Below are 22,042 nucleotides of genomic sequence, written 5' to 3' on the forward strand. Positions count from 1 at the left end.
GAATTATTATATAATTAATAGAAACAATTATAAAATTTTATAATTTTCTGGTTATATAAAAAAATTAGCAACAAAGGTATCTGGGATATCTGGTACACAAACACCTGCTGGTGAGTCCATGAACACAGAGGCTCCTGAATGAAACAGCTTGATGGTGGTCTCAGCTTAAGGAGTTTCAAACGGATCAACTAATAAATACAAATAAAGAGCTCAATATTCTATCTACTGGGTATATAATTCCCACAGTGATAGGGAGCTTCTCACTGTGGTTTTAGGGACATATGGAAAACATCAGACCAGAGGGTTTTTTATTTCTTTCTTCAATAGAACTATTTTCTTTTAATTTTATGAAGAAATATCTTTATACTTCTGTTTGAGATTTTTATATGCTCTACTTAAATTGTTCCATTTTAAACTTTGCTTTGCAATAGGGAAAACTTTAAAAAATCATCATAAGCTCTGCACAGAAGAATTTCTATCTAGTCTTATTAGTAAGAGCTGATTACTAAAGATTCTGACCCATATAGGTGCAGATACCAGATAGATAGGAGGAGGGAAGGGAGAAGCCAGCTTAAAAAAAAATAAAAATTGGCCGGGCGCGGTGGCTCATGCCTGTAATCCCAGCACTTTGGGAGGCCGAGGCGGGCGGATCACGAGGTCAGGAGATCAAGACCCTCCTGGCTAACATGGTGAAACCCCGTCTCTACTAAAAATACGAAAAACTAGCCGGGCGAGGTGGCGGGTGCCTGTAGTCCAGCTACTTGGGAGGTTGAGGCAGGAGAATGGCGTGAACCCGGGAGGCGGAGCTTGCAGTGAGCCGAGATCGCGCCACTGCACTCCAGCCTGGGCGACAGAGCGACACTCCGTCTCAAAAAAAAATAAATAAATAAAATAAAATAAAAAAATAAAAATTAAGCTCAAGGTGGTCACGTAGAGAAAATCCCTAATAAAAGAAAGGCAGGTAATTACAGAATTGAATAAAATCAATGGTAACATGTCAGGGTATAAAAATTATCTCTTCTATTCCCAGAAACCTGAGAGGAAGCAGAACATGAAAGCAAGAAATCTGAGAGCAAACGGAGCCTTTAGATGAGCTTGAACACAGAAGAGAGGAGATCAGAGGAGAAGATCAAAGACTGGAGAAGGAGGCTCACAAGGACTTCCCACACCAGCTGACAGTCTGTGCAGAGCAGGCCTGTGCTTTCTCCCTCGGAAGGCAGGGCTCTAGCAGAATACTTGGAATAAGGCATTTCTCTCTTAATACAGAAGAATGAACAGTGTCGTGTGTTGGTAATTGTTAGACTGATAAACAAATAGGGCATCCAAATTCATTTCTTTAATTCTTACCCTAATTTTTGCATCTTCCATTTATAAAATATTTTAATCGTTTTATATCTAAGCTTATATCTTTTGATATTACTATCAAAAATAATTTAATTAGCCAAACACAACTGAATGAAAGCATGTCTTTTTCTCAGTTAACAACATCCATGGGATATTGGGATATCTGAAGATTGCAGTAGTAGTAACAGTGTATCCCGATAGCCTAACTACACAAAAAGTGCGGAGAGAAATAAATGTTGGAAATGTAACCTTTCACCTTTGAAATTAGCCAGTTAACATCTTCATTACACTCCCTTACCCCTTTAGGGAAGAGGTTAGAAAAAAAGAGGGGATAGGAAGCATGTTTGAAGCTGTGTGTGTGTCTGTGGGTGTGTGTGCGCATGTGTGCGTGTGTGTGTGTGTGAGAGAGAGAGAGACAGACAGGAGGAGGAGGAGGAGAAGAAAGAGAGAGAGAAAGGAAGGAAGGAAGGAAGGAAGGAAGGAAGGAAGGAAGGAAGGAAGGGAAGGAAGGGAAGGAAGGGATGGAAGGGAAGGAAGGGAAGGGAAGAAGGAAAGAAAGGAGAAAAAGAGAAAGAGGATAAAAGAACAAGGCCAAGGCCAGGAGTCTGAGCCCTTGCATGACAACGTGCTCTGACCTTAAGAAAGGCCTCCTTTTGTTCCAGATGTTTGCTGATGAGTGGAATGACATGGTCGATCTCTGCCGCTGGCCCCAGCTTATCTCGTCCACCACACCAGTCCTCATCTCTCCGGTATTCTTGCTCTAAGCTCTCCAGGACACTACATACCTAGTGAACCATGGAAGAAAAAACTCAGTAAATTAATTATTCCGGAAGTATTCTCTGAGGACCTTCGGCCTATAGAAGCCTACACATATGACATTTTTCATTAGAAGTTTAATGCCTCTGAGACATCTAAGAGAAATCCAGGAGGCAGTGACAGTCCTGTGTCTGAAACCTGGGAGACATTATGACTGGAGATATGGATTTTGGAATCATCTTTTTATGGGAGTTGATGACATTAACTAAGAATAGTAGGTAAAGTAAGAAAGTAAGTCTGGTATCTTTGGAGTTTCAGTGTTTTTACATATTGTTATAATCGCACAGTAACTATAAATTAGGTAGAACAGGAAATGAGGTTTGGAGAAGATAACTTGATTTATCCGACCATCTGTACTTGTCCCATAGTAAGTAGCATCAAGCAGAGGCAAAGGAGGAAGTTGCCTATGTTGTATGGTTTACGGGCCATAAATGAATGTCATCTTTTTCCTCCCTTGGAGAAAAATGTCTCAAAAATCCAACCATAATACATGACATCTCCAGGATCTCTATTACAAAATACACATTTCCTGTAGAGGGGTAACAAATTTGGGTTAACCTAAAAGACAGTTAAGAAGGTTTTTAGTTCTAAAGATGCTGAGAGGCCATGCTAAGTGACCTTATAAATGAACTCAGAAGAGAGCAAATCATTTTGAAGTGGGTTTGGAGGGAAATTCAGCCTGGGTCTCACAGTAGAAAACCCAAGGCAGCCTAGTATCAGGGCCTGGAGGAGGATGCAGAAAATTGAAACTCATATTCCATACAGACATCCTTCCATATCTGTGGGTTCTACATCCATGATTCAACCAACTATGGATTGAAAATACTTAGTTAAAAAGTACAGCAATAAAAAATAATACAAATAAAAACAATAGAGTACAACAACTATTTACTGTAATACTTACATATTATAAGTAATCCAGAGATGATCTAAATTACATGGGAAAATGTATATAGGTTACATGCAAGTACTATGCCATTTTATATCAGGAACGTAAACATCTGAAAAGTCTGGTATCTGTGAGGGGTCCTGAAACAAATACCCCACGGATACTGGATTTCCTTCAATAGACCTTGGGATGACTGGATTTCCTTCAGTAGACTTTGATTACTTGTTCGGATATGGCAGCAGGGAAGAACAGCTATGACTATCCTTGGCTTTCTCTGAGAAAGTCTTTTGATGAAACATGTCTTTTTTTTTTTTTTTTTTCTTTTGAGACGGAGTCTAGCTTTTTCACCTAGGCTAGAATGCAGTGGTGCAATCTCGCTCAATGCAACCTCTGCCTAAGTGATTCTCCTGCCTCAGGCTCCCGAGTAGCTGGGATTACAGGTGCCCACCACCACATCCAGCTAATTTTGTATTTTAGTAGAGATGGGGTTTCACCATGTTGGTCAGGCTGGTCTTGAACTCCTGATCTCAAGTGATCCGCCTGCCTTGGCCTCCCAAAGTACCGGGATTACAGGCGTGAGCCTCTGCGCCCAGCCAGATGAAAGATGTCTTTGGATAGGGCATTCATTGAGTTATGAACTGAGCTGAAAGATGTGCTGAAAGCTGTCCCAGGAAGAACACCCTCATAGCCAGACACGCTTCTCGTGTCATGAGAAGATCTGTCACCGAACTCAAGGTGACTTCTCTAGTCCCATCTCTAGCATCACGCCTTTCTTTCTGCAAGGCCTGAAATGTGCAGGCAGCTCATGTTTTGAGATAAAACAGCTTATAGACATGCAAAAACTTTAAGAAAAAGGGTACTTGAGATCTGTCCCATGATAGGACTGAACTTAGGAGCAAACAATTTGGGAGTTGGAAGAAATGAAAAGATTATTAGGTATAAATACTTTAACAAGAGAGGAAACAGAAATCCAGAGGGGTAAAGTAACCTTTGGCAAGGTCACTTCAGGGTAAAATTTCTTGACTCCTATTCCAGTGCCCTTCACCATCTTGATCTGTTTCAAATTAAAATTTATGTATAATATTAGACAGGAATTAAGCCTCATTTGTTTCCATTTGGATATTCAGTTGTCCAGCATCCTTTGATGAAAAGACTTTCCTTCACTCATTGAATTTTTTTTGTCAAAAATCAACTGACTGTATATGTGTGGATCTATTTCTATAACCACTATTCTGTCTCATTGTGTTTATTCTTATTCCAAATACCATTCTGTCTTGATCCCTGCTGCTTTAGAATAAGTCCTTAAATCAGGCAGTGTGACTTGTCCAACTTTGTTCTTCCTTTCAAAATTGTTTTGGCTGTTCTAGTTTCTTTGCATCTGTATTCTTTGCATTTTCATTTATTTTCATATAAGTCTTAGAATCAATGTATCAATTTCTACCAAAAAAAAGCTTGCTGGGATTTGATTGAGACTGTGTTGAATCTATGGATCAACTGGGGATACTCTTTATCATCTTAGTCTGCAGCTCCTCACTTCTGTGGCCATCAAAGGAGTCATCCCTCTGAAGCAACAGAAAGGAATGAGAGAAGGTGTGGAGACTCTAACCCTGGCTGCAGGGCCCTCTGATGCACATGTCATATTTTCTCCAAGGGAGACTTTCTGATGGTCCCTGTAAGTCACCCAAGGAGAATGATTTTCTGATTTATTTCTACCAGGGAACAATTCAGAGAAGGAAACTACTATACGCTGAATAAAATTACTCCTGTTTTAAACCTATTTCATAAAAAGAATTCCCTAACAGCACCCAAGTCATTTAAAAAATCCTCTTAGCCCTGTGCATATTGCTGTACAGATGAAAGGGTAACACACTGCATCTTTATGGCCCTGCTGCCCAGCTCCTGCCTTTTCTCCCACAGCAGCATCATCTTATCCGGTGCATTCCTAGTTCCCCAATGTCAGAGAGCTGTGTTTCCTCCATTAGACTGGAGGCCCCAGGAATGAAAGAACCATGCGTTTTTCAAGCAGTGCATAATGCCTAACTGTGGTAGATTTAATTATTGTTCAGCAACTATTCATTCTCCTCTCCTAACCTTCATAGGAGGCACTGCTGCCTCACTGATGTTGGCTTGGCCATGTGACTTATTTTAGCCAATGAGATGAAAGAGAATATACACAAGCAAAGACTTGAAATGCACTTGTATGGTAGATTTTGGACTCTTGCATTCCTGCCTTTAACTATAAATGTGCCTGAGATGGCTTCAGGTCAAGGAGGACAAGAGACATGGGAACAGATCTAGACCCAGTCTGTATCTCGAAGCCTAGTTCTACCAAGTTCAGCCAAGATCAACTGAACCCCAGACACTTAAGCAAAAAAAATAAACGTTTATTGTTTTATATCACTGAGTTTTGGGGTGTTTTGTTACACAGCACTATGGTGGTAACAGCTGACTAATATACTGTCCAAATCTAGCCTTTAGTATACACCCAATTTCTATTTCAACACCTCTCTATGGATCTGGTAAGTTTGAGAAATTTATGAGAAACAAACCCCATGGTCCAGTGCTCAAATGGCAAGGATGACAACGAAGCCAACTGTGGTGTTTCCACAACCTATTCTTTAAATGTTAGTACGGAGAGGACTGGCTTCTCGCTGACATTAAGTACTGCACATTAACACTGCAAGGCAGAAAATAGTCCTCTGTCAATCTCAGCCCCACAAGCCCCACAGTCCTTTCCCTCACCTGTTCAGAAGTTTTGTAAAAGGCCACAGAGGCATTGACCAGTTTTAGCCGGTCTTCCATCTTCAGCATGAGCTGCTGCCAGTGGAGAGCCACCTTCTCAGCACATTCCCGGATGGCATCGGCATCGTAGTGGCCGGCCTGGAGCAGCACCTCGGCTTTCTGCTGTACCTGCAGGGCGCTCTGGTGCGTCTTCTGCAAGGAAGTGGCATGAAAGAGGGACTGGGCACAAGGAGAGGAGAGAAAGGTCCGTGGGAACAACCCAGGCGTGGTATGGGAGGGGGTGGAGTGAGGCGTGAGTGAAAAGATGCAGAGAAGTTAAAGAGCTTTAAATGACTGATCCATTTTGTCATGACCATTAATACATTATTATTTTTAAAGCATATTTTAAAAAAGAATATCATACATTTTATTAGCTAATCTCTCACGACCCTAACTTCTGTCCCCATTTCTTTCTTTTCCTTGCGGCACTCTAGATTTTAAGGACATTTCAGTTTCTATAGAAGGGAAACAGAAGTTATGTATCAATCTGTTCCCTAATTGGTTCATAAATTTCCTTCACAAATAGAATAATGAAATTGTACATTCAGTTTTTAAAGGAAGTTACTACTGCAATCCCATTTTACAGATCAAGTATAGACAGCACATGAAAAGAAACTTCATGTAACACAAATCTCAGCTAACAATGCAATCATTTAAAACATTAATAATCAGTTGAAAAAGATTCCATTTGAAGGAATAAATTTGGAAGGTTAACAAAGCTAGAGAATAACCTCCTACATCATCCCTTAATTACTTCACTGAGGGGCACAACAGTGCAGGAGATAATTCACCTCAATACATAATCCCCATGTTATTTACATATTCCTTCAGGAGATACATATATATGTAGAAGGTCTATTTTCTTTCTTTTTTCTTTTCTTTTTTTTTTTTTTTTTTTTTTTTTTTTTGAGATAGGGGCTTGATCTGTCACCCAGGCCGAACAGTGCAGTGCAATGATGCAATCATGGCTTGCTGCAGCCTTGAACTGGGCTCAAGCAATCCTCTTGCCTCAGCCCCCAAAGTAGCTGGATAGCTGGGACTACAGGTGTGTGCCATCACACTTGGCTAATTTTTCACTTTTTGTAAAAATGGGATCTTGCTGTCTTGCCCAGGCTGGTCTCAAACTCCTGGCTTCAAATGATCCTCTGGCCTCAGCCTCCCAAAGTGCTGGGATTACAGGCAAGAACCACCACACCTGGCCAGAGGTCTATTTTTTTTTTAATCCTTTCTAATTTAGGCTAAATGTGCTATGTGTTCTCTGAGTTTATATTAACTGTAGAAGGTTGGGAGAACTAGGGTGGCAGGGAAAGCACCAAATGGGATTAAGATTTACTAAGACAAAATATGGATGTGGATGATCTATAAGAGAATGTTAGAGCCCCACTGACTTGACAGAGCTAATATCATCCCAACCTCAACTGCTGGGATTGTTCCAGACTGATGGAGTAGTACTAATTTGGTCTTTGCACTTTGAGGAAATAATAGTTCAGCTGGCAGTGAAAAAGAACAGCTAGAACTCAGTAACTTACTCCAGAATTATTTTCTGCCCTTCTTCTTGGGCAGCAATTCTGGACAGTTCCCAAGAGCTAATCCACTCTGCACTCCCTGTGTCTGAGTAGAGCCTTACTCATTTTCACCTACACCTCTACCTGATTCCCACCATGATGGCCCTTCACCCTCATTCCAGATTGCAGTCTACACATTCTCATTTATCTTCTGCAGTCTATCCCCCACCTCTGACTTCTCTTCACCCTCTCCTGAATCTGTACTCAGAATTAGCAATGCTAGCATGACCTCCTTAGCAACCTAGACTCCTTCATTCCCTGCCTTTCTACTGAGTCAGCCCTCGATCCGATCCTGATGACCACACCAGCATTTGGGTACCTAATTGCTTAACGAAGCTAGAGAAAGTAAGCTAGTGGGTGGAAACGATCCACTACAAATCCCTGGTTTTCTTTCTTTGTCTTACTTATTGGCACCGTTTTCTTTTCCTGTCTCCTAAATGTAGAGGTACCAAGGTCAGCTCTTGCCCCACCCCCATCCCCGCCCCGCTGCTGCAGCGCTCTCATCTCTTCCCTTGGTTTCTATTGTCTTCTCTTTGCAGATGACTCCCCAGTCTATGTCTCTTGTCTGACATCTGACTCTTCTTCAGTTGCCTTCAGACGCAAGGGTAAGTTGCCTGCACAGGTCTCACCCTAGTAAGCAGCACTGATTCAGTTGATCTAGCTGTCTGTCCTATGTCAGCCTCCAAGAAAGATGCATTCAGTAAAAGTGATCTTCCTGGAGAGAGGAGGGGCCTTTGCCAGTGAATGGGAAAGGCTTCCCTGCTCTATTAGAGCCTCCACCTCCCCTAGACAGCTTCTCAAGTTCCACAGCTGAAACTAAACTCCTCTTATCTTAAAACAGTTTTCTTATGGTAATCTGCCATTTCTGTTGGCACTCTCCTTCTCTCTCCTCCTAGGATTACAATCTTGACATCATTCTTGCTTGTCGTTCCCCTCTCCCCAGGCCCAGCCCTGCCCTCACCACTTTACACGCAGACTGTTGTGGTGATGACCTAATGAGTCTTCTTGCTTTCCATTTCTAATTCATAAAATTCATCCTTTACATTTTTAACAGATCCCTTTAATTCTCTGTAATGGGAAGCATTAGCATTATAAGACTTCTAACATCTTTTCCAGCTCTAAAACTCTCATTTTGTGTCATAAATGCCACTACCTTCTCTCAATTCAGGCCTTCAGTGGTCTTCCCATTGCTTTGAAATTAAGTCCAAACTTTGGAGGCTGTCATTAAAAGGCCCTCATTACAACATGGTCCCAAACTACTTCCATAACATGATCACCAATTACTTCCTTACAAAAACCCTTTGAAAATACACCACGTACTTTCTTGCTTTTGTTGCCTTCATTCTTCCTGCCTTTTATGGCTGTCCAAATCTCTCCCCATACATGTTCCAGCTTTCCTTTGAGACTCAGCTAAAGTCTACCCTCCTTGATTGAGGCCTTTTCAGACAGCCTGAGACTCACTGTAAACCACCCTCTTCTGAATTTCTATGTCACTCATCTAACACTTGGCTGATTCTCCTTACTTAGACTGTGACACTCTCAAGGCAAGGATGGTTTGAAAAATCATAAGCACTGTGCTTATGCATATATTTTCTAGTTCTCTCAACATGACAAGGTGGATATTATTATTCCCATTTCACAGATTAAGAAACTGAGGATCAGCTGGCTAAGTGACTTGACCAAAAATGTACAACCCAAAGAAGTAATGAAACCAGAAATAAGACTCATATTTGACCTATTCCCAAACCTGTGTTCTTTCTACTATAGCTCATCACATCATTTCATCTCTAGCAATGAGAACAGTATCTATAGTATCTCATTTGGAGGAAGGGTTCACCAAATGAACATTAACAATTATGATAATTATCTGGCCTCTTTTCAATATCTAAAATGAGCATATAATTGTTATCATAAAACAGTTATGTATTTTTCTCTAACAGTGGAGGAGTAACCTTCATTTTCGCATAATATATGGAAATATATATTATATATAAGATATATACAAATGTTCCTTCTTACTTTGAAACTCATTATCATGTAATAGTCCTGGGAGTACCTTCCCCCTTTAATTTCCTAAATGATAAACTCTTATCCATATAACATAATCTTTGCTTTGCTAAGCTTAAGTAATTATTTTGCACTTATTTCTACTCACCATTATCTAATCCTATTGAGTGCTATATCCTTAAGACATGGATTATCAAGGACATTAATATTTAGTAGGAGTACACAGAAGAGAATGGAACTGAATCAACTGAATTTATTATCCAGTTTTAGCTACTTCTTCTGACATAATGCTTATTCTTAAAATGCATAAGAGGATTTCAAAGAACAATAGATTTTGAAGTTCATAGTTTATGAAGATTAATCAGCCACATCTTAGATACTAACAAATAATATTCTGGGTTTGACAAAGCTAAGTTTCTTTCAAACGCTCTGTACTGCTTTCCATTCTGAATGGCTCTGGGAAAGACTTCTTGAAACCAAGGCCACTTCAGGTAAAAATCCTGACCTTCCTTAGAAAGACCAAAACCTTCAATCTAATGAGGTCACCCAAGATATTACAAGTTAGCAAACATTGTGGTTTGCCCACGACAGTTCCAGTATATGCCTATTTTTCTGGCTTAGTTATTAATAATTCCCTCCTTCACCTTTAGAGGATCTCATTTAAATAATAAATTATATGATCATCCTATTTACTACTTTTTTATTTTCCCTGGTGGAACCCAGAGTTCTTTCTTAGGGTTCAAGAAAGAAGTCAAATTATGCTCCTCACCAACAATCATTGTAAAGGCCTCTAGTAACACTGTCAAAGTGGGTTAAGCCAAACCTAACTGCTTTCACTCCCTTTGAAACGCTTATCTTCCCTGGCATATTTTCCTTCTGATGGAGAGCCCAGTCTGAACTGACACATTTAAGGAGAAACGCAGGCCACCTGGAGAAGGAGCATATGTTGCAATTCTGTTTCTGTTCCCTTCATTGTTCTAGGCAATGCAGACTCTGCCTACCTTTCATTCCCAATATCTTCTAGAAATCCTAACTGCTCTGCCATGCCCTCTCGAGACTAAGTGGCCTATATCTCAACATCAATTCCAAGAATATTTGATCAAGTTGCATCCAGAAAGAAACCCAGAACTGATTAAGAGATGTTTATGCTTAGTGAGCCTCTATTCCGTAAAGATGAAACGGTGTCTAACACAAGCAAATACATACTGCATATGCACTCATGTGGAATATAGTCATTTCAAGCACTGTGAATACATTTACCCATGCTTCCTCAAAAGCTCATTGAGATACTTAAGTGTGTTATGACATTTGGTCTTACTTGCCCACCATTTGATTTAGGCAAACCTTCTCACCGAAGATAAATAAAGAGGAGGTATGGCCAAGAGCTGTCTTCATTCTGCCCAGCATGTCTCATAACTGTGCTATACCTCTAGTCTGATCACTCAGCCTTCATTTTCTTCGTTGCTGCTATGACTGTGGGAACTTGACTGCTGTGTGCACGATTCTTTTTTTGTTTTTGAGACAGGGTCTCACTCTGTCACCGAGGCTGGAGTGCAGTGGTGCAATCTCAGCTCACCGCGACCTCCACCTCCTGGGTTCAAGCAATTATCCTGCCTCAGCCTCCCGAGTAGCTGGGATTACAAGCACCCACCACCATGCCTGGCTACTTTATTTTTGTATTTTTAGTAGAGATGGGGTTTCACCATTTGGCCAGGCTGGTCTTGAACTCTTGACCTCAAGTTGTCTGTCCATCTTGGCCTCCCAAATTGCTGGGATTACACACGTGAACCACCATGCCTGGCCCTGTTTCTTGATTATAACCCCAATCCTGATTTTTTCTTTATAGTGAATACATCCTAACACTGTGATATTTCGGTGTGTCAGAAAGCTACAATAGAGACAGCTGATGGTAATAAAACTTATTTCCTCTGGTTAATTCCGCCTTAGAAAATGATTTGCTGATGCAGTGTGTGCAATATGAAGTTTGCTTTTAAATCTCAAATCCCAGATAGTTCTTCTAGTACTAGTAATGGTTCCTAAGAAAATATCATGCATCTTAACACTGTTTATACATCCACGATGGTTTCCGGGAAATTAAATAGTTGCAATCAATCAACACTAGCTTAAAAATGGCGAGCAATCAGTTGGATTACTGCATAAAAAGACACAGGCAATTAAAATTTTATTATTTTGCCATCATTGTTGTAGAAATGACCCATTAACAATCTTTTTTTTTAGCAAAAGATAACATCTTCGCATTTCTTACACATTCAGAAGTGGGTTGAATTCTATACTGAACCACAAGTAATGAATGTCTTTGAAGTTTTCATTCTGTCTCTTTTCCCATTGGTAATTAACTTATTTTATTTTTAATATAGTTCCTGTGTCCCATTTCCTACTCTTTTTCCTACACCACTCTAAAGCAATCAGTTCAAGTCTCTCTGGGAAGGACAATGTCCTAGTAAAAAAGGATAATTAAGGGTACTTAAAGCAAGACAAAATTTATATTAGATTATCATAAATGAAGTTTTATTTTTAAATAGCCTTCTAAAAAGTCCCTGTTGATGAACTTCTTCTGGTTGCAGTTTATTCTTTAAATATTGTTCAACCAGCATTATTGAACAACTACTTTCAGCGGGGTAAAAATATCTGGTGCAATCTGCTCCAGTGCTCATTACCCTTGTTAAAAGGCAGACTCTGACAATAGTATCTAAGGGTTACATGTAAACCAAATGGTTAAAAACAGGATCCTAATTTATAATGACCTTTGTACTTGTTTATCCTCAATCTTGAGTGATCTTCACCGGAAGTGACTTCTAACCTTTTACTTTTACATTTCCTCACATGGTACATATCTAGAATGTATTTTAAAAAACCAATGTACCAGTGGCCTTAAAGATTGAAGGTACAGATAGATAACAAAGATTCTCATATGAAGTGTGAATACTTGTTTTCTCATACCAGGCCTCCCTGGGGGATGAACCCCTGCATTTGCTTCCCCATCAATTTTTGGATAAGAAGGAGGCTCCCTGGACCATTCTACTAGAAGGGGTACGGCCTTCGCTGCCTGAAGGAACACCCACACCTGAGAATCACCCTGCCTGAGGTACAGAGCAGAAAGGGGAAGGGAGGACAGTGCAGCCAGATTTGGGTGTTACCTCGATGGCCAGCTGGAACTGCTCGTGCTCCCGCTGCAGCTGCTCTGCTTCGGACAAAGAGCTGGCATTGACCAGGCTGGCGTTGAGCATTGACTCTCCATTGCGGATCCATCCCAGGACCTAGGGAATCGGGACAAGCACACAGATGAATGGCCTTCCGCAGTTTCCCCAGAGCTGTTGCCTCCTCTCGTGGGGACTTCAGACAGAGAGCTCACTATCATTTATCTTCTGTTGGAGAGAGGACAGCAAAGATCTCCATAATTAAAATGGTCATCTCCCCAATCATACAGAGTACCTGTGCCATAAGGTACTTATTTTATGTACCTGCTTTATTCCCAGCTCCACGTCACCCCCTGTCCCAATTTCCTCACCCACATAATGCAAACATTACTTAATATGGTGGTACTGTATACATGTCTAAACTTCCTTCTGGAACACAGGATGGTATAAATAAATACATTCCATCTGCTGGTATCCTTTTCTTTTTTTATAAGGTCCAGTTCAAATAACAACTTATGGAAACCTTTTGCACCTAATCTCTCTTGCTAGAAACAATCTCATCTTCATCTAGTGCGAGCATATCATTTTGCATGTACCACCTTTATGGTATTCACCACAGACTTCCTGATTTCGTTATTTCAACCTATGTTTCATTCCCCCCTGAGAACATAAACTTCCTGAAATCCAGGACAATATATTAGTCATATTTTAGTCTCACACAGTACATAGCACAGTACTTTGCATATAATGGGTGTGGTGTAGTTTTTGAAGTAATGGAGTATACCCAGGTCACACCTGAGCAGTGAGTCTAAACTCCTCTACCTTGCAAAATAACCAAGGGTAGGCAGATTTGAACTTCAGTAGGTAAACAACCCCAAAAAAGGAGAAAAGAGAAAGAAAACAAGCAAAATAGGAATAACCCATCTTCTGAATCATTAGAAAAGCGGGAGTAAGCTATAATATAATCGACTTAAATTATTTAGAGGCCATGGGTAGGTTGAATACAACTTCTATGTGATGTTAACAAGTACTGGGAGAAAGAAAACTCAACGAGGGAATATTAGGATAGAAGAAGAAACAGCTGACACTGTCTAGAGAGTTCTAGGTGAAAAGGGGATGTGGAAATTATCCAGCTAATAAAGTCAGAACAAATAATGCAACTGGAAGAGTTAGGCTCTGAAAATCTACCTGGTGTCTGGTCACCAGAACACTGCCAAATACTTTCCTTATTAGGAAGTCTGAGAGTTTGCTTGGAAAAGAAATAAAAGCTATTCTGAAATTTCAAGATCAGTAAATACCGCCCATCTGTCACCTCATGCCAAAGGAGAAAGACACCATCTGTTTCAGATTTGCTTTCATATTTTTCTCCCCTCTACTTCCTCACATTGAACAATTAGAAAATACCAAGCCTAGTCTCCTGCTCTATAACCCATAGGCACGTCTCAAATTTCATCCCTGGGCAAAACATGACTCATGCCTTATTGTGCATAGATAACATCAGGTCATAAATCCCACTAAAGCTGGGCTACTTGGATTGAGATGTTAATTCACGGCCAGGCTGGCAGATTGTAGATGAGATGCCAATCTGTAAAGCAATTAGTTACAGGAAATAACTGCTCAGGGTGTACACGTGAAATCCCTGTTGTCACTGGTGGGCTGTGGCTGGCTAGCTAGAGGTGCTAATTATTTTGAAAAGTTGCCTGTAACTTTGGGCGCATGCATTCATAGACTGCATGCCCAAATGCCTCACCTCTTTGGGAAATGGAGTTCACGGTGTCCCTCTGCCATGATTTACTGCATTTTGTTTGGTCTGAAGATTCATTTGAGGGTGTCAGCGAAACCACTTCTCCAAGTGCATCACACATCAATGCCTGTAGGACAATTTGACTCCCTTTGGACCTCTTCAGTTTTGTTAGAAAATTTTTCTCTCCAGTTTCAGTCAACAGGAAACATGAATTATAGCTATGGTGGTAGGATCCCTACTTACCAGCTTCCCATTTAGAAACATCATGGGTTTCAGTACCTACTTTTTAAATTATATCACGTCATTTCCTTGTTCATTTTTATTTACTAAATGCTCTTTAAAAGGCATTCCAGGACTTTAAAGTGGGAGATTTGATTTTAGGAAGCTAAAAATGCATGGTAGTTTATATCCATGGCTTAGCTCCAGGGTGGGGCTGATCCCTATGAAAGAGTCAGTCCTGGACGTAGACCTGGCATAGCAGAGAAATAACATAACATATGGAGTCAGAAACCTGGCTTTTACTTACCTGCAAAATCACTTAACCCCTCTGAGCCTCAGTTTTCTCATCTGTAAAATAAGGATAATTGTACCTTCCTTTTCTGCATTGCAGGGTTGACGCAACAATGCGTAAAATGTAAAGTCTGCTGATTATGATGGTACTGGTGGTGATTTTTAGTTTGGAGAAAAGCTGGATAATGAGGTGATTATTTATACCTCTCTTAATGAGAAGAGAGCTTTATTCCAGAGTCTGTATGAGCTTACTGGCATATTCTGATGTGATGTAGCTTCCTTAGCTGTTTTGTCATCATTATCCTTTTACTCTGATCACTGATAACCCTTGTTGGTATAATTTTCTATTACTGGTATTTTCAATCTTCCAGGTTCATAAAACTGGCTAGTTATTCTTCTGTGAGCATACAAATATGTGCAAGTTAAGAAACATCATAACTAAAATGAGAAAATGTTGGTTCTACTAATCTTGAGCTGTGTGACCTTGCAAACATCATTTAAGCTCCCCAAGGCTCAGTTTTCTCATCTGTAAAATGTGAACACTTCCCTTGCATAAGGCTCGGGGTAAAGAGAAAATAAAATAATTAATGTAAAAGTATTTTTCAAACTGTAAAATGAATATTGACATTGATCAATCATTTAAGGCAACAATTTAGCCAATAGGTTAGATGATCTTTAAAGATAATTTCCAGCTCTAACATTCCACATTACTTTCAAAACTCAAAGAGTGCCCCTACATCTATAGGGTGTCCAAGAAAATCAGCTACGTAGAAATGAAGGACTGAAAGAATATCACTGCTTGGGGACTTAAGAGCTAGGTCAAAAGTTCAGCTCAGTCTGAGCTTGAGGGGGAACTGTACATGAAGATCTATTGCTTCTCAGGCCAGGAAAACTCAGCTAAGCCCAACTCTGGAGAAGGGATTTGAGTAAGTGGATGAAGATATCCACAAATGGTGATGCCATTTAAACTGGGCAGGCTGAGCCTTGTAACCATGTAGGCTGGGAAGCCACCTGTAGATGGCTGTGTTCTCAAGGTCATACCTACAGCAAAGCTATGAGGTTGTACTGAAGGCAACTGACTCTAAGGACCTCTATTGTAGATGATTTATCACAAGGCATAGTTGTTTCTGAAACTCTAGCCACAGGAAAAATAATCAGCTCCTCAGATGGTAGCAGGGAGCCTGTCATATGTCCAGTATTCCTTAGTTCTAAAAATCCATGGTCTATGAGACTGCACATGTTCATCCTTCATGGTTTATAGGCTGTGGCCATATGTCCTCTTAATTATCTCCATTTTGAAACAAAAAGATGGTACTTGTCCTGTTGGCTGCCCCTCTGTTGGCTCTACTTCAATTCCTCTCTTTTATATTCAGTCAACAGAATTGAACACAGTATTCTCCACAGGAGAATGAGGACACACTAATATTTTCTCCTTTGTCCATCTTGATTATATGCAAATTTTGGCCAGCATTTGGTGCAAAGAAGGAAATTAAGCCAATGTCTTTAGTGATCAAATAAATATAACTTGTTTCCTCATAGCTTAGAGACACAACATTTTATAAATGCATTTTAGCTTATTTTCTGCTAAATGCACTGCTTTGCAGGAATACATATGGAAATTCATTTAGTTTTATGCTCACTAGGTAGGTCATTCAAATCTTTCTGAATTATCTAATAGATGTGAGGTCATCTTCACCAGAGTAGTAATTTTCCTGGTAGCTATCAGAGCATTCTGTGGGGTTTGGAGAGTAATTTGGCATTGAGTGGTCCAGGGATCTGCTCCATGGGCTGTAATTAGTGGAGTGGTTTCCCTTCAAGGTCCACCATTTCTCTAGGGGTGTTTGGGCTATCTATCTTACATATAAAGTCCTATATAAACCCTCAGAAAGAAAATCAGTTGCATCAATCAATTTCATTTTTTTGAGTCCATTAATATAATTTTTAGTCTAATGTCTGTGCTTTCCTTGCTTTTCAGTACTTCACTTTAATAATATTTTGGTAAAACTACACTTAAGGTTATGATGGGCCATGATCAAATCTAAACCTTTAATCTATGAGCTCTAATGACATAGTTGTATCATAATCTATTATTGTCCTCTCCCTTTCTGCCCCCATTAGTGGCATTTCAATTAAAGTGTCCTTTTTCTTTCTTTTTTGAGACTATATTCAAAAGAGACTCTCAAGCTACTGTCTAAATTTAGCCTCACTGATCAATACCGACATCTAAATTAACTCCCTTTTTCCAAGAGTCAACAGCTTCCAAATCAGTATTTCCTGCTCCACCAATTTCCATCAAATACAAATGCCTTCTCTGAAACTGGATCAGAGGGCTCCCTAAGGAAAGAGCCTACACTGACAAGGAAAACAAGCCTGTCTAATGAGGCATGGTGGCTTAACCAAGCAGCAGTCCCTTGGCACCTCGAGGACCAATGCCCTTTGCAAAGGGCTTGGTAGATTCCCTGAGACTCTGGTTTGAGCAATTTTGTACAGTCTTGAACGACAATCCCACGGTGTGTCATTTTTGTCATGGTAGAAATAAGGAATCTTCCCACCGCCACAGAAGAATTCCTTTTTTGTCTCCTCACTCATGATATTATAAATGGGAATGTATATAAATATTAGTTCACCCTGGATTATTTATATATAGACAGTCTACTTCCCTATTTAACAAAATACTTATCATCAGCCCAGTCTCCTCCTATATAGGATGTGTAGTTGGAGAATGAATATATTTCTATTTTAATATCAGCCAAGGAAAAGAGAATTAGGGACCCGAATCTACCACTGAGGTTGGAGAAAAATAAACTAAAAACCAGGAACAAGAGCAAATTTATATATTTCATTTCAAAGTCAAACAGGAATGATTTTCCTGTTATGTTTTGTTCAGATGGTCATTCCTGCCACCTTCCACTGATGGAAATAACCACGTAGGTGCAGCAGAGGACTTCGATGACCTGCTGGAGCCTTGCTGACCTCAGACAGGTGCCACCCTCTCCATCAAGCTTAGGCTATGCCTGCTCTTGTCCTCTCATACATGGTACTGCTGAGGTCACGAAAACCTAAGACCATTCAGCTAGAAGGATTCTTATTTTAAATTTTGAATTGATAAACATAATTGTACATATTTATGGGATACCTGTGATATTCTGATGCAGATATACCATGTGTAGTGCACGCTGTAACTGGGATAACCATCACCTCATTTATTTGTGTTGGAAACATTCAAATTTCTTTCTTTTAGCTATTTTGAAATATACAATAAATTGTTGTTAACTATAGTCACCCTATGTACCATACCACACTAGAATGTATTCCTTCTAACTGTAATTTTGTCCCCATTAACCAACCTCTCCTTATCATCCCCTCCCCTCTACCCTTCTCTACCTCTGATAGCCACTACTCTACTCTCCACTTCTATGAGATCAACTTTTTTAGCTCCCACATGCGTGTAGTATTTCTGTGCCTGGCTCATTTCACTTCACATACGTTGGAGGGCTTCTATTTCTCCTGGGACCACATGGCAAGAGTAGGGGCCAGCAGAGGCAAACAGTAGGACCTTGGATTTAGGAGGCCTGGGCTGAAGTTTCAGCTGACTAGTCAAGAGGGCTTGGGGAGCACTAACCCTATGGTACCTCAGTTTCCTCCTTTGAAAAGTAAGCATAACACCACTTCTCCCCATGGGTATGTTCTCTTAAAATGAGATTATAAATGAGAAAGGATTTCTCATATGAAAAGAAAGTCCAGTCTTAACTACTAAGTCACAGAATTCGCATACTCATTATTGTTCTGGGCCTGCTAGGATTTCCATCAAGTCCTTATAAATAACATGTCTCTCTGGAGACTCAGGTTTGATCCCAGTGTCATTAAGCAGAAACAACCTGGAGGGCAGCACTGTAACCGTGCCTTGCTTGGGGCTCAGGAATGTAATCTGCACAGAATACAGATCTTTAGCATGGCATGTGTGGGCTATAGCTCAGCACTGATTGGAAGAGATGGGGAGTGGAGAAGATAGACTTATAATAAATAACAATATAATAACTAAGACAGAGGCATTAGAGGAAGGAATACCTTTAATATAAGGAATCAAGCAACAATTAAACAAAATAAGATGTTTTTGGCCCTCATACTAAATCAAAAGGCTTAATTCTAAAAGTTCCAGCATGCTGAGCTATGGTTTTCTGAAGAAAAAAGGTAAAAGCTCCAGCAGCCACTATAGACAAGAGAAAAACGTGTTTAAAAGATGCTTCTTTGCTTAGGATGATTTGGGTAGAACGGGGGCAGAAAGGGGCAACCACAGGAGTGATGTGGTACCTGCCCTGCTGGGAACCCCTCCGGGACCTGTGGAGAGTGGTGATGTGCTCTCTCCTCAGGGTGATCGTGGTCTGCTGACCTCTTAAGCTTCAATAGCCTCATCTATAAAATGGGAATAAAGTCTACTTCAGAGAATGGTTGTGAGGATGGATGAAGATGTGTGTAACACGCCCACAGCACTCAACAAAATGGAACTATTATCATACTTTCACTTCTTCACCCCCACCTTTGTACAAATAGCTAATTAAAACAATTACCACTTAGTCTGTTCTTAATATATGTACTTTTTGTAATTTTTATGTTTTGGAAACAGGGTCTTGCACTGTCATCCAGGCTGAGGTGCAGTGACGTGACCATAGCTCACTGCAGCTTCAAACTCCTGGACTCAAGTGATCCTTCTTCCTTGGCCTCCCAATTAGCTGGGACCACAGGCATGTGCCACCACATTCAGCTAATATTGAACATTTTTTGTGCAGTCTCACCATGTTGTCCAGGTTGGTCTTAAACTGCTGGCCTCAAGTGACTCTCTTGCCTTGCCTCCCAAAGTGTTGGGACTACAGGCATGAACCACCATGCCTGGCCTGTACTATTTTAAAAATGTGACATTGGTCATTGTGTGTATGTTCCCACAGGTTCCTAAAGATTAAGCATAAAACACCTAGCATAATGCTTCATGCAGATAAGCTTTTTCCTTTTTAAAATCAACTTTAATATGGCAAGAAAACTTTCCTATAATAACCATACACACTTTGGAAATAGTGATGGTAATTGCTACTAGTTACTGAATATTAACTATGTGTCAGGCACATGAGTGCCCCAAATTAATTAACCTGACTCTATATCCTAAATATGTTTATTGATAAAGGATTTGTATATTTCCCATGGACTGCTTGACAGGATTGAGGATAGAAAGAAAGAATAGATTCAGTGACTGAGGACAAATCTGGAATGGATTGTCAAGTAAGCAAGAAATCAAGCATTTGTTGTTTGAACCATTGTATCATTGGGTCTATTTGTTACTGCAGCCAAGTTTTCAGAAACTAATACAAGTAGTCCTTAACTTACCTATTTTCGAAGTGCCGGTTACTTAAAGGGGCACCTGTGGCTCTGTATGCCTTACCTCATATCAGGAGTAGGTCCCAGGTCAGGCTCGGCTGGCTGAGAAACCCAGGCTGAAGGAAGAAGGGGCCGGACTTACCTGTTTGACTTCAGCCTGGAGGTGCCGTAATTGGAGGCACTGCTCTAGCCGTTTATGAGTCTGCTCCGCATTGAGCTCCAATTCATGCTGCTTCTCATGGAGAAATTCCAATAACTCTTGCACCTGGGCTGCCAGATCAATGTCTTTTTCACAGATCAACTCAATTCCTGATTTTAAAAAATGGAAACAATTAAAAATCAGCTAGTACTGTGAAGGTTACATTCCCTTCAATATGCATAAGAAAACTGGAATTTGGAAACAGTCATTATTCACACCCTCCCAAACTCTAAACATTCCTCTGTGAAACTGAGCACCATAATGCACCCATGTCTGGGATGCCAAAATTATGTCATCTCTTTTGTATCAACTGATCCTTTGCCTGAGAATTCAACGGATGATCAGCTCCTTATTATCAACAGGAATTAGTTATATAGAGGTCCATCCCTAGACACGACAGCACGCAGCAATTCCTGCTGGGGGATTTGCCAACACCCAGAATATTCACAAACAAGTCTCTAAATCATATTGGAAAATCAAAAACCAAACCAAAAGACTGTCCCAGTACTTCTGCCAACGACACACTTTTTTTTTTAGCTGGTCAGATATAATTTATCATTAGATGGTAAGTTCACTCCAATGAGAGTAGCTACACAATAGTGATTTTTAAAAATTCAATTTAAATTCCCTCCAAGGGTTGCACATGGACAGTGGTGATTTTATTAGCCAACTACTTAGGTTCTCTAAAAACAGGAACTGTTAGAAATATAAGCTAGCTGTCATATATTATTTATAAAACTCAGGCAAACACACCTAATAAATACAACCCAGCAATATACCACAGGGATAACGAGTGCTTATCCGTTTAGAAAAAGCTTCATGTTAAAGTTGTGCCCACACAAGGAGAGTTTGCTCAGTGTTTTTCTGCTGATTTACAATTAGTAAACCCAGCCAGTCACTGACAAGTGTTCTCAAGGTTTATGTATAAACCATCCAACATTAATAAACTGTCAACGATCTGACCTGTAATGGGAACCTTGAGTCAATATATGCCAGCCAGAAGCTGTGGTCACATTCCTTGTTTACCTCCTTGTCTTACTTTTCCTATATACTTTTCCCAATTCATGAGCACAGGTGCACACACACACTTCCTCTCTTCACCATGCCAGTTCTCCTATTTATACATTATCATCAGCAGGCCTAGGTGGCCTTCATCAAATAAATTTCTGCCTCAGAAATTAACGAACTCAGAGAGAGAGCAAAGGAACTGTCTTAGTAATCAAAGTCCTTCTCTTCACTAGTAACTTGAATTTGATTCCTTACTTGGCTCTCAAAGACTACATGAAAGTGTACTAGCTTTGGAATAGTCCTAAGTTGGAATCCTCACCTTGGGCAAGTTATCTAGACTCTCAGAAGCCTAATTTTGCTCATATGTAAAATATGAATTTATATACCTACCTACTTCATAAGCTACCTACCTCCTAAACTTGTGGGATTAAATGGGATGATGCATGTAAAATATCTCTCATATATACATATTACTGTGTATACCTGATAAACAAAAAATACAGACCACTGCTGCTTCGTCCTGTGGCTTTCCTGACTCCTGACTCTTAAACTTTTAACTTTCTGCCTTCTCACATTCATGCCCTCTTGGTTTCTAAATGCCTCCGACTTGTTGCAAGTTGTGGCCCATGTTGTTTCTTGATTTGGATTGTCTAC

The 22,042-nt window shown here is 40.1% G+C and overlaps 1 protein-coding gene across 12 annotated transcripts in view; it reads right to left on the reverse strand.

The window, feature by feature from the left end:
- The window catches only part of KALRN (kalirin RhoGEF kinase), a 684,488-nt gene that overhangs the window by 263,856 nt on the left and 398,590 nt on the right, over positions 1–22,042 (reverse strand). For 10 of the 12 annotated variants that reach the window (XM_017855309.1, XM_017855307.1, XM_017855308.1 and 7 more), the window contains exons 15-18: positions 20,324–20,490; positions 12,561–12,680; positions 5,792–6,010; positions 1,980–2,129 (exon numbers count right to left, since the gene is read on the reverse strand). In XM_017855309.1, the coding sequence (XP_017710798.1) occupies positions 1,980–2,129; positions 5,792–6,010; positions 12,561–12,680; positions 20,324–20,490 (656 nt within the window). The remainder of the gene's footprint in view (positions 1–1,979; positions 2,130–5,791; positions 6,011–12,560; positions 12,681–20,323; positions 20,491–22,042) is intronic. The other 2 variants (XM_017855318.1, XM_017855316.1) reach the window with 1 other exon arrangement.

Source organism: Rhinopithecus bieti, unplaced genomic scaffold (assembly GCF_001698545.2).
Source record: "Rhinopithecus bieti isolate Rb0 unplaced genomic scaffold, ASM169854v2 scaffold_39586, whole genome shotgun sequence".
NCBI lineage: Eukaryota > Metazoa > Chordata > Mammalia > Primates > Cercopithecidae > Rhinopithecus > Rhinopithecus bieti.